This window comes from Hylobates moloch, unplaced genomic scaffold (genome assembly GCF_009828535.3).
Source record: "Hylobates moloch isolate HMO894 unplaced genomic scaffold, HMol_V3 SCAFFOLD_64, whole genome shotgun sequence".
Lineage (NCBI taxonomy): Eukaryota > Metazoa > Chordata > Mammalia > Primates > Hylobatidae > Hylobates > Hylobates moloch.
Window position 1 is genome coordinate 305,104 of NW_026652339.1, and position 17,466 is coordinate 322,569.

A 17,466-nucleotide genomic window follows, 5' to 3' on the forward strand; every position below is an offset into this window, starting at 1 on the left:
ACAGTTCTGGAGGCTGAGGAGTCTAAGATAAAGGCACTGGCAGGTCTAGTGTCTCTTGAGGGCCCTGTCCATCTTCCAAGATGGGGCTGTAACACTGTGTCCTGTCACGGTGAAAGGGACAGAGAGGCAGAAGTGGGTGTCTAGTTCCCTCCAGCCCTTTTATGAAACACGATCACCTCCTGAAGGTCCCATCTCTTCATACTACCACATTGGGCTTCCGTTCCAACATGTACATTTTTGGGGACACATTCAGAACATAGCAGTAGCCCCAGTATCCCCACTCCAGATCACCCACACCCCTCCCCAACACACCCCAATACCCCCACTCCAGATCACCCACACCCCCGCAACACGCCGCAGTACCCCCACTCCAGATCACCCACACCCCCACAACACGCTGCAGTACCCCCACTCCAGATCACCCACACCCCTCCCCAACACACCCCAGTACCCCCAGTCCAGATCGCCCACACCCCCCAACATGCCCCAGTACCCCCACTCCAGATCACCCACACCCCCCAACACGCCCCAGTACCCCCACTCCAAATCACCCACACCCCCGCAACACGCCACAGTACCCCCACTCCAGATCACCCACACCCCCCAACACGCCCTAGTACCCCCACTCCAAATCACCCACAACCTTCCCCAACATGCCCCAGTGCTGCATGGGGAGCAGGGACCAAGGTGCTGCATGAGCTGCTTCCTGAATCCATGCCTCTTCCGCTGCTTTCTGTGGGGCTGACTATGAAAGAGGGCTGCAGTGAACACAGCTCACCGAGCCCCTCTGCCGGGCGTGCAGCCTTGCAGGACAGCCGCTCACTTAGGGTTGAAGGTCTCCAGCAGATTCTGGGAGTAGATGCACGGTGCTGCTTATTTCGTTTTACAAATTAAACATCCAATATGGCAGGTAGCAATGTATGTGAATCTCCTGTGCTTTATGTAGAACGCTGAGTATGGGGATCATTTTTGGGCAGGGTGGGGTGGAGCGGAAGGTGGTCTGTGCTGATGTCAGAGGGGTCTGAGAAGCTTGAAAAATAAGGGTAACTGTGTGTGCCTGAACCATGCAGGAAGACAGCACTCCTTCCAGAGCTGAGGGAGAGCAGATGTCATGTCTGTGAGCAAACAAGGGGCCAATGCCCAGTGTGGCTCTGGATGGCACAGCCTCCCTGCTATGTCATCCAGATGAAGCCTGGGGCTGTGGAGTCAGCTCGTGAGAAATGGGATCCAGGTCCTGAGCGTGCTGGAACTGGTGAGACGGGGTCATAGCACGCGCCTGCGTTTCCAGCCCTGCCCCTGCCGACGGCCGAGACCTCTTTTCCCACCCCTGCTCCGCCCTCCTCTGGATAATAAGATGCTGTTCTAGTTCACAGAAGTGACACTGGTCTCTTTTCAGAGAAGCAGGGGAGAGGCTGTTTTGTTTTATGGCCCGACATTAAATGCTACAACAGTAATACTAAAAACAATCCTGCTGAAGAACTGCGCGGGCCCCACTCTTGGGGAACTCTGCTGTGGGAGTGCGGATGAGCTGCATGCTGAGCAGGGAGTGTCATTTAGCGGAAATGGTTTTGTGTGCCAGCTAATGGTAGCTGTGTATCAGAAGAGGTGAGAATGCCAAAGGTTTGTCAGATGCATGGAAATTCTGTCATCCCAAGGGAACGTTTGGGAGGCTCTTAGCTTTGTTTTTCTCTGCATACACGTGAGCATTAAGAGACCTTGGGTAGATGAGCTGAAAATAGTCATGATCACCCTTGGCGGTGGCTCGTGGGTTTACAGAGCACTTGCGCAGACTTCGCCATTGATTCTTGAAACCATTTGGGATTCATAGACCAGTCAAGTTGGTTAACAGATATTGGTTAGGTGGAAACGTATATGTTAAGCATAGTGCTATATACAAGGAACTGTAAGCTGTGCTCTTGCTTTCAAGGCACTGATAGTACAGCTGGGGAGGTAAGACTAGGACCCATGCAGTAGAACAGAGGCCAATACGAGGTCAAGCTTGAATGGCGTGGAAGGCTGGAGAATGCTGCGGTAGAGACGTCAGGGCAGGCAGTGGGAGGCAAAAGCAAAGAGCCTAAGAAAGAGCGTGAGCCCACACTCTGAGGTCCGAGGGGCTGGGTTTTGGCCACCAGCTGGGCTCCCTTTGGGCCTGGGGGCAGTCAGTAGCACCCGTTAGCCAGGGGCAGTCAGTAGCACCCGTTAGCCACGGCCAGTCACAGCCCTATGCTCCAGCACAGCTCTGTGCCCACAGCTGAAGCCTTGGCTCTTTGGGGCTCATGGTTTAAAATGCTGTTTTCTTTTCTTTCTTTCTTTCTTTTTTTTTTTTTTGAGACGGAGTCACACAGGCTAGAGTGCAGTGGTGTGATCATGGCTCACTGTAGCCTCTACCTCCTGGACTCAAGCGATCCTCCCACCTCAGCCTCCTGAGTAGTTGGAACCACAGGCATGCACCAACATGCTGATTAATTAAAAAAAAAAATTCTTGTAGAGACAGGGTCTCATTTGTTGCCCAGGCTTAACACACTGTTTTCTCTGCCTGTTCCGTTGGTGTCTCAGCATGGTATCTCTGCCTCCCCTCTGAAGGAATCTGAAGGAAGAGGGTTAACTGCTTGGAGCCCGCCTCTCTCCTGTATCTACTTTCCAAAGTGAGGACAGTTTTTTAAAACAGGACATGTTCATCCCCTCATATCTGCTGAAAATCCGTCTAGCTCTTGGTTTTTGTATAATACAGCAATAGGCAACACAGGAACGTAATTTTGTAGCTGTGTGAGGAGTGAGGCCTAGTGGTTACAACGGGGCCAGACTGTCAAAGATCGCTCCTGTATGGCTCCCGTCCTAGCCCCACAGACGCTGCAAAGGCCGTGGGTCCCGGCCGAAGCTTTCCTGCCCCGGGTGCCTGCAGCTGTGTGGCTCCAAGCTTTGCCCCTGAGCTGAGGAAGATCACACGCCTCTCACTGTATACAGGACTAATTATTACAAAATAGGCAGGGACGGCGTTATGGTTAGGAAATTACAGACTCATTAAAAATCATTTCTAATTTCAAAGTAGCCCTTTTGCCATTATGTATTTTCTCAGTCAAAAATGAGTTGTTTAAGGCTACACAACTAATGAGTGGCGGAGTCCTTGAAAGCCACACAGAGAAATTGGCACTTCATCTAGTAGGCAGCACTCAGTTAATATGTCAATTAACAAATGTTTATTAAGTGTCTGCTAAATACAAGGTACAAAGAACTACAAAGATTCTCCGAGCAGTGAGTGCTGGATGGGGCTTTCAGTGCGAACTTTTCATTGAAGGATAGCACACAGAGGAAACTGAACCTAACCTGAGTGTATCCTAAACTGATCATACCCATGGACCTCACATCAAGGAACAAGATGACCAGTGGCCCAGAAGTCTAATCTTGTCCCCTTTGGGTCCCCTCCCCCAGCCCCACTGCTGGGTCTCCACTCTTGACAGCTTTCCATCTAAATGGAGCGTACAGCCAACACTGTGGGCTTCTGAGGGGAGGGGGTCAGCCTGCGCTTACCTTCAGGGTGGACTGAGAAGAGAAAGACTAGGTCAGTGGTGGCCCTGTCTGTGCCTGGGGCACCACTCTTTGGGGCCATTGGGTCAGATTGAGGAACCCAGCTGGGAGGTGGGAGGGTCTCAGTGGCATTGTGAAGTGCTGCGGATTGGGTGAATACGTTAGCAGTGATGGTGGAGCGCCAGCTCTTTGGAAGGTGAAATGGATAGGATGGGTAATCCAACTGGGTACATAGGAAGAAGATGGAGAGGTTTAAAAAGAAAAAGCTGCACGCCTTCAGGTTGGCTGAATGCCAGCACTATCAATAACCTTGGAGCAAGTCATTTGACTGCTTTAAACTTCAGCTTGCCCTTCTGTCCCATGAGGTGGGTTGGACCAAGTTCCTTTCAGTGTAAAGTTCTAAGTGTCTTGAAATTCAGAGGGGTTATGCTGAAAATCCTGCAGATAGGAAAATTTATAAAGAGTTAAAAGTTCTATACAAATACCAATTACCGTCTCGTTTTCCATCCACCTACCCATCCATTTCATTCATCAATTTACCCACACACTCACTCGCCACTGAAATTTCATTAGTTCTTTCCCAGATTCCCCTTAAATAGAAACTCATAAAGGAATTTGAAGAGAAATGTTTTATAAGACACAAGTACAATTTTACATTTATGATCTGTCCACTTCACCCCACATCAGACTGATACTATTGTCAACAATATCCATCAAGGAATTTAATTTTAGTTTATTTAAATTATACTTAATCAAATGGTAAAGACATCGTTTTATTTGACCTCATTCTTTCCCATCTCTTCCTCTGCTTCTCATTTCATCTCTCCCACCCACTGTCCTATTCTTGGGAGGGAACATGCAATTAACTGACCACAGGGATTCCCAGTGGATAGGTTATAGCGCCATGTAGCTGGTCACAGCCTTGTGAGCAGCCAGCAGTGGCTTCACCCCTCCCGGGTGGGCAGGTGTCCTGACCTGAGTCAGGACAGGGAGAGTGGGGCCCCTGCCAGGCTGCCTCTACTAACGAGGGCCCCCGTGTCTCTGCAGGATGCTGTGAGGGGTGCAGGGAAGTGGCTGCGTCCTGCCAACACTGGGGAGAGGGTGGGATGGGAGAAAGGCCTGGACTTTGCAAGGAGTGAAATCCAAGGAGGGGGTACTCCTTGAATGGGAACTCCCTTCCTTCTCCTTCTGTCCATGGTTCACTGGAGAGCATGCATAGTGTGAGCTACCGCTGACCGTCGTGATGCATGGACAGTTTTCTGACCATAGATGACAGCCGCGGGCCGCGACCGTGCTGGTTGCTGCAGTTAAGTATGGGTGACTGAACTCAACGCCTTCCAGGCAGTCCTGTGCGTTTACTTTGCTCCTCCTCATGCACGTGGCAAGGCCACTCTTTGGCATCTGTTTGTTAAAGCTGTTTTTTGCTTTCCTTTGCCTTGTTTATGTACTTGGTGGCCCCTATTTTTCATTTTTCAGATCCCAATCCAATCCTATCTTGCAGGTCTGATCACAGCACAGTTGATTTGGGTCACTGTGATTTTTTTGAGACCTTAGAACTTTGTTCCTGAGAGAAATGAAGACCAAACATGTAATTTCTGAAATCACGGATTACGGATTATAACAAATTTACCAGAATTCTTCCAGAGAAGTTAGATATTACCTGGTTTTTACCAAGCTTTTCTCAGCCAGAGGTGTCCATTGAATTAGAATTTCCAGAAGGTTAGGGCCTGGCATCTCTGTTTTGAAAAGCCCTTGATGACTTCGACCTATCTATGGGCAAAGGCCCTTTCCAGTTGTAAAATCTTATTAACGTCATGATTTTTATTTATTTATTTTTTTATCAGAGTAACATACATATAGCTAAAAAAAAAAAAAAAAATTAAATAGTGCCAAAAACTATACAGGTGGCTCTTGGAGATCCTGCGGTTTGGCTCTAGATGACCGCGACAAGTGAGCCACATGAACGTTTTGGTGTCCAGTGCCTATAAAATTACGTTTACACTGTACTGTAGTCTGTGAAGTGTGCAGTAGCATTGTGTCCAAAAGAACATACACACTTTATTTTAAAAACTGAAAAATGTTAATGATCACTGGAGCCTTAGCAAGTTGTAACCTTTCAGCATTTAATTGGCTGACAGGGTCCTGCCTCATGTGGATGGCTGCCAACTGATGGGGCAGGGGGTGGTTGCTGAAGGTAGGGGTGACTGTGGGAATTTCTTAAAATAAGACAATAACAAAATTTGCTGCATCGATTGGCTCTTGCTTTCACGCAGCATTTCTCTGTAGCATGTGGTGCTGTTTGATAGCATTTTACCCGCAACAGACAGACCTGGAGTAGTTGGCAGATGTTTTCTGGAAAATGAATGACATGAGCCTGCACATTAAGGAAAACAATTGACAGTGTTTGTTTCCACTAATAAAATTTGAGATTTCAAATAAAATAAAATTTGGAAACCTTATACCTACCACTATGAGCCTGGCAACTTCTTTTTTGTTGTTGTTGTTGTTGTTTTTGAGACAGAGTCTCACTCTGTCGCCCAGGCTGGAGTGCAGTGGCGCGATCTCAGCTCACTGCAACCTGAGCCTCCTGGGTTCAAGTGATTCTCCTGTCTCAGCCTCCTTAGTTGCTGGGATTACAGGCACCCGCAACCATGCCTGGCTAATTTTTGTATTTTTAGAAAAGATGGAGTTTCACCATGTTGGCCAGGCTGGTCTCGAACTCCTGACCTCAGGCGATCCACCCACCGTGGCCTCTCAAAGTGCTGGGATTACAGTGGTGAGCCACCACACCTGGCCGAGCCTGGCAACTTCTTAGTACTTAAGACATTTCTGATGAGATCATGGTAATGTTAATGAGTGTGGATTTTAAAAAATATATTGGAGAATGAAATATACAAGATCTGTATAGTTCAGTGAGCCAGTATTTTCCAAATGTTCAATGCATGATGATACAAAATAATCTATGGGTAAAAAATCCACTCAAGGTGCAGCAAAGAGCAGTGAATTTTAATGTGATAGCATACAAAAAGTTCGTTGATGTGGTTTCAGATAGTACATCTCATATAATCTGAAGGAAATTACCACTTGATAATTTTTGGTGTAGTATCAAACAAAAAGAGTCATGATTATGTAAAATAGCATTTTAAGATACTTTTCTGTTTTCTAATGTTAGATATGTGTGTGAGGTAGGGGTTTCCGCATATGCAGTCACTGAAACCATGAATTGCCACAGGCAAATGCAAAAATGGATGAGAGTCACCCATCCTTGATCAAACCACATATTCCAGAAATTCGCAAAAATATACAAAAATGCTGCTCTTCTCACTAAACTTTTTTGGAAAAAATAGTTATTTTTGTAATAAATATTTGTTAAAATATAATGGGTTCATTATTGTTTTTAAAATGAATGAAGAAAAATATTTTTAAAATCTTAGCTGAATTTCACATAGAGTAGATACTGATAGATTCAACAACATAAACCAAAGCTCTTTGGGGTTTTCAATAATTTTAGAGTGCAAAGGGGTCCTGAGACCAAACAAGTTTGAGAACTGCTGATTTAGAGTTTGGAACCCACTCCTTGCTCTGCAATCCACTCCTGAAATAAATGGGTAAATCCTGGACATGAATGTATGTTTGTGAAATGGATTTTTTTTTGTGGGAAAACTGAGTGCAGATGAAAATTAATTAAAAAGTATCACTTCTTTGTCTTTTTCTCTCCTCCTTTTCCTGTACCCATGAGAGCCATAGTTTGAACAGCAGGAAGCATATGCTGTCATTGCAGAGCTGCCTTCTCATAGAAAGCCTGAGCAGGAGCCTGAGAATAAAACAGTGCAAGTGCGGGAAAGCTGCAGGTGCCGAAATACAAGTGAACGTGGGTAGAATAACAGCATTCACTTGCCCGTGATGTTAAAACACTGGCTTTCACGGCGTGTCAGCTTGTTTGAGCACCTTAGCTGTTCCGTAAATCTGGTTAACACTGGTCAACCTTAAGCGTTGTGTTGCTTTTAGTCAAAGGTGACTTTGAAGTGCGTTATATAAGGAGAAACTGTGGAAGAGAGGCCTAGCAGAGGAGGAAATGCAGACATAAAGAACTTTCTCTTTTCCATTGCTTCCTCAGATCCTCTGTCGATGGGTCCTCAGAAAGCTCTGGAAACCATCGGTGCAAATTTACAGAAGCAGTACGAGAACTGGCAGCCAAGGGTAAGCGTGCTTCACTTGCTCTTCCCTTTCCTTCTTACAGGGAAACTCCAGTTCCTTGGTTTCCAACACTCTTTGGATCCAAGTGAGAATTCTGTGCACACCCTGCCCTTGTGTGGCATGGCGCCTGCGCACTGCGTTTCGTGTGCCTGCGTTCCGCCTGCTGGGTGTTCGTGGCTGTGTTGTCTTGACAGCGTACGCATTATTGTGAGTCTTGCATTGGACAGTCCAACTTATTTTGCTTAAGTTTGTTCCAGATTTTTAGAAAAGAAAAAGTATTCTTGTCACTCTTAACCATGGTTTTAATTTTTCTCAGGAAGTGTATTTTCAATAATTTTTCTGCAACCTCAACTAGTTAACGCTGTTCCTCATGTCTTCAGTTTCACATAGTTGAGAAAAAAACACCCAACATTCAAAAGATAACACCTATTATATGCTTTGTCTTTGATTCAAAAGATAAGGTTGTTTTTAGGGAGCCAGTTACCAATTAGTGTGTGGGGTTTTTTTTTTTTTTTGCTTGTATCTTACAGTTTTTTTTTTTTTTGTGTTTTTTTTTTTTTTTTTAAAGAAAAGTGGCTTAGAATGTAACTGTGTCAAATTGCCTTTCAGATCTTAACTTACTTGTAATCCACCCAAAGACCTTTAGCCTTTCTTATTAACTGGTTTGGAGTTTTAATAAATTTAATAAAAAACTAGGAATCTGGGCGCTTATGGAAGTGCCCTATATTCAGCTTTGCATGGTAGATGGACCGAGTTACCTAAAGGAACATAATGAAGAACGCAGGTTGAGAAGGTGCCTTACCTGCGCGTCTCCTGCAAGTTTTACTCTCCCCTTTTGGATGAAAGCCTCATGGAAACACATGATTTATGGAACCTTTTGAACACTTATTTGGTTGGAATTTTGATTTGTGGATCATTTATCCACATGATCTGGGATTTAGAGATTCCTTATACATTATTTACATTCTTAGAGTAAGAGAACAGCCAAAAATGAATTTTTTCCTGCCTTTAAAAATGCCCTTAGGTCATTTCTGCTTTTGCTTCCAGTCGTGAGCTAATTGTTAGGAAGCATCTCTGTGTCTTAGGGTGTACCTTTGTGCTTGCATTGCCAACTTGTCAAGTCAGTAACAGCAGACTTTTGTTCTTTAGAAGGCAGTGTCTTCCTGGGTTCTTGATTGATGCCTAATGGCTTGACTTTTTCCTCTCTTAAATTGGTTGCTTCTTGGTGGTTTATGTAAACATGCCGTAGCCTTCTTCTTGAGAGCGCAGTGCGTTTGGGGATGGGATGGGGACCGGAGAGAGATTTGGATGATGGAGTCCTGTAAAAATGTAGTCGAGATGCCTCGCGTTTTCCATAGAAAATAGCTTCTTCGAAGACTCTGAAGGTACCCTAGGGTCTCCGCATGGTGAGACGGGCGCTTGCAGGAGTGTGGGGCAGAGTGGCGGTGTTGGAAGATATGGCCGTGTTGGCATATGGCATGTCGTTAACCAACACTGTGGGAATTCAGAGGAATGCCTTTCTGGCTACTTCTGGCCATCTTCTGGGTTTGGCTTTGTACCTTTGCGTTTTACTAGATACATTTGTTTAAAAAAGAATGTAACCCAATAAATTCAGATTTACCAATTTTGTTCTTTCTAGAATGAGTCTCTGCTATTATAACTAGTTTCTTCTTTTCCAAGAATTATTAGATCGGGAAATATAGCCTTTCAGAATACATGTGTTTAATATTTCAGGATATGTATGTGTATTCCATTTGCTATGATTTACAATTTTTTTTTTTTTTTGAGTGCTAAGAGTTGATTTACTGCTGCCTTTATTATTAGTTTCGCTTGGTAGATATCAGCTAGTTAATGCTAGCTGACAGGAAATGGAATCTTCTAAAGTGGCATCTGTTATTTTTAATCTAAATTTCTGTCTAGGAGCAGATCTCTCCATGGCATTGAGAAGAGGCATCATGATGTAGGGAAGGCGACCTTTACATACAGGTCAGTGATGACAGCCAGAAAGGTGACAGTGTAGACTCAGTACAGGATGGAGGATTCCCTTCCCATGACAGTGGCACAATTGTACTCGGACGGCGAGTGCAAAGGAGTGCAGTCCTCTGAATGATCTGTAGTCTGGGAAAATTTGTTAAAGTTGGCCAGATTTCAAGAATGGATGTGCAAAATAGTTTTCTGAGTAAGAGATCGTTTGAAGGGCTGGTGAGATGGAGAATGTGTCAAGATTACAGGGTGCTTCGGAAAAGGTACCAGCGCAGGCGGGATCCCATCTGGGCTGGTTTATAAAGTGGAATCTGGAATAAAGTATCCGCTGCAGCCTAGAAGGAAGCTGTTCATGCACACAGAGTGGGATCTCTTGTCTGCATTCAGGAAGCAAAACCACAACAATGGATACCTAATATTTGCTTTTCGAATGCCAACACCATTGCATTCATTTTTTAGCACAATAAAAATGTTTAAAATTTTCCTGCTACTATCCATGAGCGGGCCTCATCTATTTTAGAAATTAGCCTAAGGTAACGGAGTCACAGGATACCTCTGACCGGCTCTCTGGTGTGAGCGTGAGGCTGTGCCATATGCACTGGGTAATAATAGCACCTGCCCCGGTGCGCGTGGCACACTGCTCCTCACAGCTTTCCGTGGATTACAGGACAGAGGGAGGGAGGCCTGGCATAGACAGCGTGGCTCTCAGTGTGGGGTAGACCTCATGCTGCCTTCTAGAGTTTGCACGAAACAGGAGGCACTTAGCAAACTCAGATGTTTGTGTGCAAGGGGCCTGGTTCCTGACTGTAAATCAGGGTCCTTTGAAACATCGCAAGGCTAAACACACACCACTTGATTACACTCTACAGGGCTCTTGAGTTTCTGCAGTAATAAAGAGAGGTTGATGTGCCATCTGCAATAAAACAATGGGGGCGTTATTAAATTTCCCAGACCTTCAATGGAAAGACCCATATATCTGGTTTTCTCTTTCTCTGTGTCTTTATTGCAAGAGTGGAAAACCTTGGGTCATTTAATGAAAATGAGGTTATTTTCATTAAAGTTTGTCGGAATCGTTGCCTCCACGCTGGCATGGATGGGAGCAGAGTAGAAAATGCCTGCTTCCTCAATGGTAGCGTCCATCCAGGAGGTGCAGAAAGCCGACCCCGGAACCCCCTTTGGCTGCACCAGAGTGGTGCCTGTAAGCCTCTGATGATGTCCTTGCTGATGCTGAAACGCTTGGACTTGTTCTTCTTCATTTTTCTAGCTTTTGATATAGGTGATTCCGGTTCAAAAGGAATTGAGAGAAACCATGGTGATTATATTTTTTTCTGAAGGCTGCCAGCCACTATCTGGCCCGTATTTCCTTGCTTAGGCCCATTGAGCCCTTTTCTAAATAATTTATCAGTTTGCCACTGATGAAATGTTTCTTCTGATTAAATTTAAGGCCTTGCCTTATTACCTCGTAGGTGCATAAATTTGTGTTCTGCCAGAGATTGGAGGAAAAATGCCGACCGTTGTTTCAGTGGAAAATTCTGCAGTAAAACCTCACTCATTCCATCATAAGTCTCAAATGAAAGTTTTATTGGGAGATGGGAGTAGGAGATTATTATAAAGCTGGGACCATACAGTGAAGAATTTATCTTTTCAGAGAATTTTTCTAACAAATTGGGGCTACTGGCAGTTTAGTACAGGATGGAAGTTAGGAGCTGGAGCCTGTGGAAAAAGACAAGCAGGAGGGGCCTCGCTCTCTGTGTCCTTCTTTCCCCAGAGAGAGTGGACAACACCAGAAGCAGAGGCCACACCTCTTTACTTGGGGTGAGCTTTAATTCTTCTGGTGCCTTAAAAATAAGTTTCTATGGGAATATGTATCATTTACTAAGGAAGATGAAACAGCGTGGCAGTGCCTCCACCGACCGAGTCCGTCTGTCGGGCAGGTGTGTCTAGGGGAGGAGGCGGAAGGTGCTCCTCGGTCACGGAGCCACGTTGTTGTAGAAACTCGTTCTCATCTTGTGCAGGTCTGCGAGTAGTGAAGGCAGCAAGTCCTGTGTGGCGGCCATGGGGCTTCCAGGGAGCTGAGTGGTCAGGTTGAGGCAGTTTCCATGTGGCCGACAGTTCTTAGTTATCCACGCACAGCCCTGGTTTGTGGATTACAGTGAACAGATTTTGAATGTCAGCCTCCCTTCAGTTCACCGTGCTTCTCAGATGTGTCACAGTTAATTTGTAGTTGAGGGATGAAAGTTGGCTTTACTGTTAGATAAACATGTTTTTTATGGTGCCTAACCCCAAGCAGAGTATGTTCAAGGAGAGAACAAAACAGCTCCCAAGATCTGGTCCATTAGCCTGGTAGAAATTGTTATTGCATTTTAATGTAAATGACAATCATCCTTTCGTGGTATTGATAATAGAGTTGTTTGTGTGCTTTTGTGAGATGCTTTGAATGAACTGAAGCTGATGACTATACCTCCTGTTGGGAGGAGAGGGTTTGGGGAGCAAGGGGGTTGAGAAGGCCAGTGGTGGACAGTTTTGGTTCTACTTAACAGGTGTGTCGTTTGGATTTTAGGCACAAGTGTTATTTGCAGAACTGAATGTTTATGTGTAATTCTGTGTTGTTTAGGGGTTTGGAGTGAGGATAATTGGAATCCAGGCGTCTTCTCCTTGTCTCTGAATGGGGCTGCTGCTTGACCTGTCCGCCTCACGGGGAGTGTCATGTGGCCATGTGTGACAAACTGTGAAACCCTTGGTATTGAGTGCTTACACTGCTAGGTGTGGTGGGAGGCGCCTAGTCAGGCAGCCGGGTTGGCTTTGGGGAGCACTGCACAGATGGCTTCTAAGATCCACTTGTCTTCTTTCCCCTGGGATGATTAGACAGGCCTCTGCTTTGTGGGCAAAGCAATCGGTATTAGCACAAGTCACTCGCTTGCCTGTGCCCCCCACCCCCAAATGTTTTGGAATGAATTTTATAGATGGATGTCGATATGGCTTGGCTGTGTCCCCACCCAGATCTCATCTTGAATTGTCACTCCCACAATTCCCACCTGCCTTAGGAGGAACCCAGTGGGAGGTAATTGAGTCATGGGGGTGGGTCTTTCCTGTGCTGTTGTCCATAGTGAATAAGTCCCACGTCCCTGCACGAGCTCTCTCTTGCCTGCCACCATCCATGTAATATGTGACTTGCGCCTCCTTGCCTTCCGCCATGATTGTGAGGCCTCCCCAGCCATGTGGAACTCTAAGTCTGTTAAACCTCTTTCTTTTGTAAATTGCCCAGTCTTGGTTATGTCTTTATCAGCAGCGTGAAAATGGGCTAATACAGATGCAGTCAAGACCCATAAATCAGTGGGTTCTACCTTTTCTTAGGGTTTTCAGGCTCAGATGTGGATAATTGGGGAAGAAGCAGCTAAGTTGCCCTAGGATAGTACTCCACACCTGGAGGTGCTCCAAAGCTATTTGTGCAACAGCCCAAGGTGGACTGTTACTTGCAATGACTCCTGCTTGGGGCATTCACGTTGTGACATTAGTTCCAAATTGACAGTCCAGTTCAGCTGGTGAAAATGGCCCTATAATTGCGATTGGTGGCATCCCCTGGCATGCTGCCTGATGCCATTACCATTCCGTCATCCATCCCCTTCTTGCTGTCTGCCCTGCCGCCAGCCCTCCCTCCTCCTGCCTACACTCACCTGACTTCCTTCTCAGTGGGTCCTAAGGTTGGGCTTCATCCACCTTGAGTTTCTGTGACAAGCTGCCAGTGAGGACTCATGGGCAAAGGCAGAACTGTGGGTGGATGGCTCACAGCTTGCATAATTCAGTACCTGGTGTGAAACACTTTGCCTGTGTACTCGTTAAATTTGCAGGACAGTACAGACAATATCTTCTGGTTGTCTTGGGGTTAACTGTTGTGTTTTGATGGTTTCAGTTAACTGCTTACTGCCCAGAAAGTTAAGAACTGTTCCTATGACCAACGTTTTACTTATATTTTTGCCTTGGCCTCAGCAGTGCTCTCCCACTTCGTCTTCCCTCCTCTCTAGCGCTTCTCGCCTGACAGCTTTTCCACGTGCGTGCCGTGTTCAGTGAGAATTCTGATTCATGCTCTTCAGCCAGAAGCCTTCATAGTCAGCCCTGCCCACGCACTTCCTGCCTTGCCCTGCCCCAGAGGCCATGGTATTGGAAGCAGCTTCCTGGAAGGGAGCTTAGATTATGCAAAGCAGTTTATTCCGGACTCTTTAGACCAATTGCACCAGAGCATAAAGGTGTTGTTACCCACTGCCATCCCTCCAAGTACCTTAGTGACGTGACCTATAAATTCTTTTAGGCACACCAAACACATTACAGAAAGAAGAATGAAAGAAAGGCATCGTTCTGCAGCCGCCTGGAGGATGGCAGCCTGTTGTGACTAGACCCATCAGGGTTTCAGTCCATTAGAGCTGGTCCCGGAGGGGGCCCCTGCTGGCCAGCCCTGTGTTGGACTCTTGCTCTCTGAGGCCACCGAGGGGATTCACTAGAGAGCCCATTTGGGATTGAAGAGCACGCGTGTTGACTGGAGTGGGTTGCAGCATGGGCCGCAGCCTGTTTGAACACTGCCCAGGGAGGATTGGTGGAGTCCGCCTCCTCCCTTCTGCCTCGTAGGTCCGCAGAGTCGTGCTGGGCCCACCACTCCTTCCCTTCCTGGGCGGGAGCGCCCCTCTCACTGGTAGGGGAGCTCCCCGGGAAATGTGGTCTCCTTTCTACCACTGCACTGAGGGGTGGGGTGGGGGAGCTTAACTGTGGAAAGAATGTGAACTGGTTTAGTTCTGGCTTTGCCACTTCTTAGAAATGTAACTCTGGACAAGTTACTATTTAAACTTTTAAGATTTGTACATGCAAATGAGAATTAATGGACAGAATAAAAGTATATAAAGCATTTGCACCAGGGAGGCCATGGTGGTTGGTCATCAGATCCTTATTTCCCATCCCTTTCTGTCCCTTATCCCTTCCTCTCCCTCATGGTTGAGGTGGTGGAGGCCCCTCCCAGAACATTCTGCCCAGGAGTCTTGCTGCCTTAAGCCCCTCCCCATCCTGCCTTATCTCCGGTTTTATCCTCTTGCCGGGATAACTGCATTCCTGACTCTTCCTCTATTAATTGACCTACTTGAAGTGTAATATTTTTAGAGAGAAATAGGGGCTTAAATCTGTCCTTAACAGGCCTCTCGAGGATATTGTCTTTCATCATCATGTTCCCTTTAACAAGGGAGTTGTCTGTGTGTGTGACAAATTGCAAATGAGGACCCCCCACCGTCAGGCCGGGGACTAAAACTGTAGCTCAGCTGTTGTCGTTTCACAGATCTCACGTGCCATGTGTGTTTCCTGAGTTAACTTGGGGACCGTGATACAGAGCGATGTGGAGATGGCTCTGAAGGACAGGCAGGTGCCAGGCGAGGGATGGAAGTGCTGCTTCTAAGTCAGAAAGTGGAAGGTGTGATGATGTGTTAAAGAATGGAAAGCTAAATTTGGAGGTGACGATGAGGAACCCACCGTATGCTCGCCATATGCAACTAGGAAGAGTTGTAAAATCCTGCTCCAGCCAAATTGGAAAGTGCTGATCAAGGGGGAAACGATCAATAACAGATTGGAGGGGGACGGCCACTTCAAAGTGTCTGTGGTACTTATTTCATTTTGCAGGGGAAACCATATGTCACAGTGGTGTTCATGAATTTGGGTGTTCACAAGGGCTTCTGGACAGCTCCCTCCCAAATGTCCGCGATTTACTTGTTGGTGTGACACATAATGGAGATTTTTAAAAAATGGACATAAAAAGCACATAACGTCAAGTTCACCATTTTAAAGTGTACAACTCGGCTGGGCGCAGTGGCTTGCGCCTGTAATCCCAGCACTTTGGAAGGCCGAGGTGGGCAGATCACCTGAGGTCAAGAGTCGGAGACCCAGCCTGGCCAACGTGGTGAAACCTTGTCTCTACTAGAAATATAAAAAAAATGTCCGGGCGCGGTGGCTCACGCCTGTAATCCCAGCACTTTGGGAGGCCGAGGCAGGTGAATCATGAGGTCAGGAGATTGAGACCATGGTGAAACCCCGTCTCTACTAAAAATACAAAAAATTAGCTGGGTGTGGTGGCGGGTGCCTGTAGTCCCAGCTACTCTGGAGGCTGAGGTAAGAGAATTGCTTGAACCCGGGAGGTGGAGGTTGTAGTGAGCCGAGATCGCGCCACTGCACTCCAGCCTGGGTGACAGAGCGAGACTCCATCTTAAAAAAAAAAAAAAAAAAAGTGTACAACTCAGTTGGCTTTTGACATCTTTGCAATCTTGTGCAACTATCATAACTGTCTAGTTCCAGAACACTTTTCTTACTCCAAAGGGAAACCCAAAACCCATTGGCAGTCACTTTTCATTTCCCCTCCCCCAGGCCCGGGCAGTCGCCAGCCTGCCTTCTGTCTCTGGAGATGCCTGTTCTAGGTACTCCACACAAATGGAGCCATGCAGTATGTGGCCTTTTGTGTATGGGCTCTTTCACTTAGCATCTGGAATGTTTTCAGGATTCCTCCATGCTATCGCAGGTATCAGTGATTTAATCCTTCTTGTGTGTGCGTGTGTAGAGATAGGGTCTCGCTTTATTGTTCAGGCTGGTCTTGAACCCCTGGCTTCAAGTGCTCATTCTGCTTCAGCCTCAACTCTTTTTATAGCTGAAAAACATTCCATTGTATGGCTTTTCTACATTTCTATTTTATGCGTTCATCTGTTGATGGACACTGGCATGGTTTTCACCTTTTGGCTATTTGAATAATGCTGCTATGAATATGTGCATACTAGTGTTTGTGTGGGCCTCTGCCCACGAGTGGGATTGCTGGGTCATATGGTGACCCTGTATTTTACCTCCCTGAGGCACTCCCAGTCTGTTTTCCACAGTGGCTGTACTATTTCCTCATGTCTACTAGCAGAGTCTGAGGGCTCCCCTCTCTCCGCATCCTGGCCAACATTTGTTACTTTCTGTGTTCTTACCTTGTTGTCATGATGATAGTCCTAGTGGGTATGAAGTGGAACCTCCTCGTGGTTTTGGTTTTCATTTCCCTGATGATTAGTGATGTTGCCCATCTTTTCATGTGCTTATTGGCCATTTGGAGGAGTCTCTATTCAAGTCCTTTGTGCATTTTTTAGTTGGGTTGTTTGTCTTTATTGTTGAGTTCTGTGAGTTCAAAATGGAGACTTTTAAGTTGAATAAGGTATAATTTCTGTTGTGAGGACTTGTTTCCTTTCCAAATAATATGTGTGGTGTCTGCTGAGAGCCTCATGGTAACATTTAATTCTTAAAAGAGCCTTTGTCTTGATAGATTTGTTTCATAAAACTATTAAGAGGTTCAGCCAGGCACCGTGGCTTATGCCCGTGGGAGGCCAAGACAGGAGGATCCTTTGAGCTCAGGAGTTGGAGACCAGCCTGGGCAACATAGCGAGACCTTGTCTCTAATTAAAAAAAGAAAAGAGGTTCTATGACTATTGACTATACTGATCATATATATACTGTATAATTTAATACCAATCCCTTAAGATTCCTGTGTGTTTTCATTAGGAGTCTTTTGGTTTTCTTAGAGCTGTGGTCTCTCCACCTGGAGTGTATGTCGAGAGAAAGCTCCTGTCGGGGTGAGTGCAGGCAGAGTGGCCGAGGAGCTGGGCCTCTGTGAAGTCTGGGTGCGGCTTGGAGGCTCATGGTGGACTGGGAGCTTGGCAGGAGGGGTAGTGCGTGTCCGTCCACACCAGTGCCTGGTCTCCACCATGCTGCGGC

General features: G+C 46.2%; 1 protein-coding gene across 1 annotated transcript in view; it reads left to right on the forward strand.

Moving 5' to 3' along the window:
• Positions 1-17,466, forward strand: part of LOC116463793 (regulatory-associated protein of mTOR-like) — a 193,110-nt gene that overhangs the window by 87,783 nt on the left and 87,861 nt on the right. Inside the window, exon 3 of the mRNA XM_032754180.2 lies at positions 7,643-7,725. Within this exon, the coding sequence (XP_032610071.1) occupies positions 7,643-7,725 (83 nt within the window). The remainder of the gene's footprint in view (positions 1-7,642; positions 7,726-17,466) is intronic.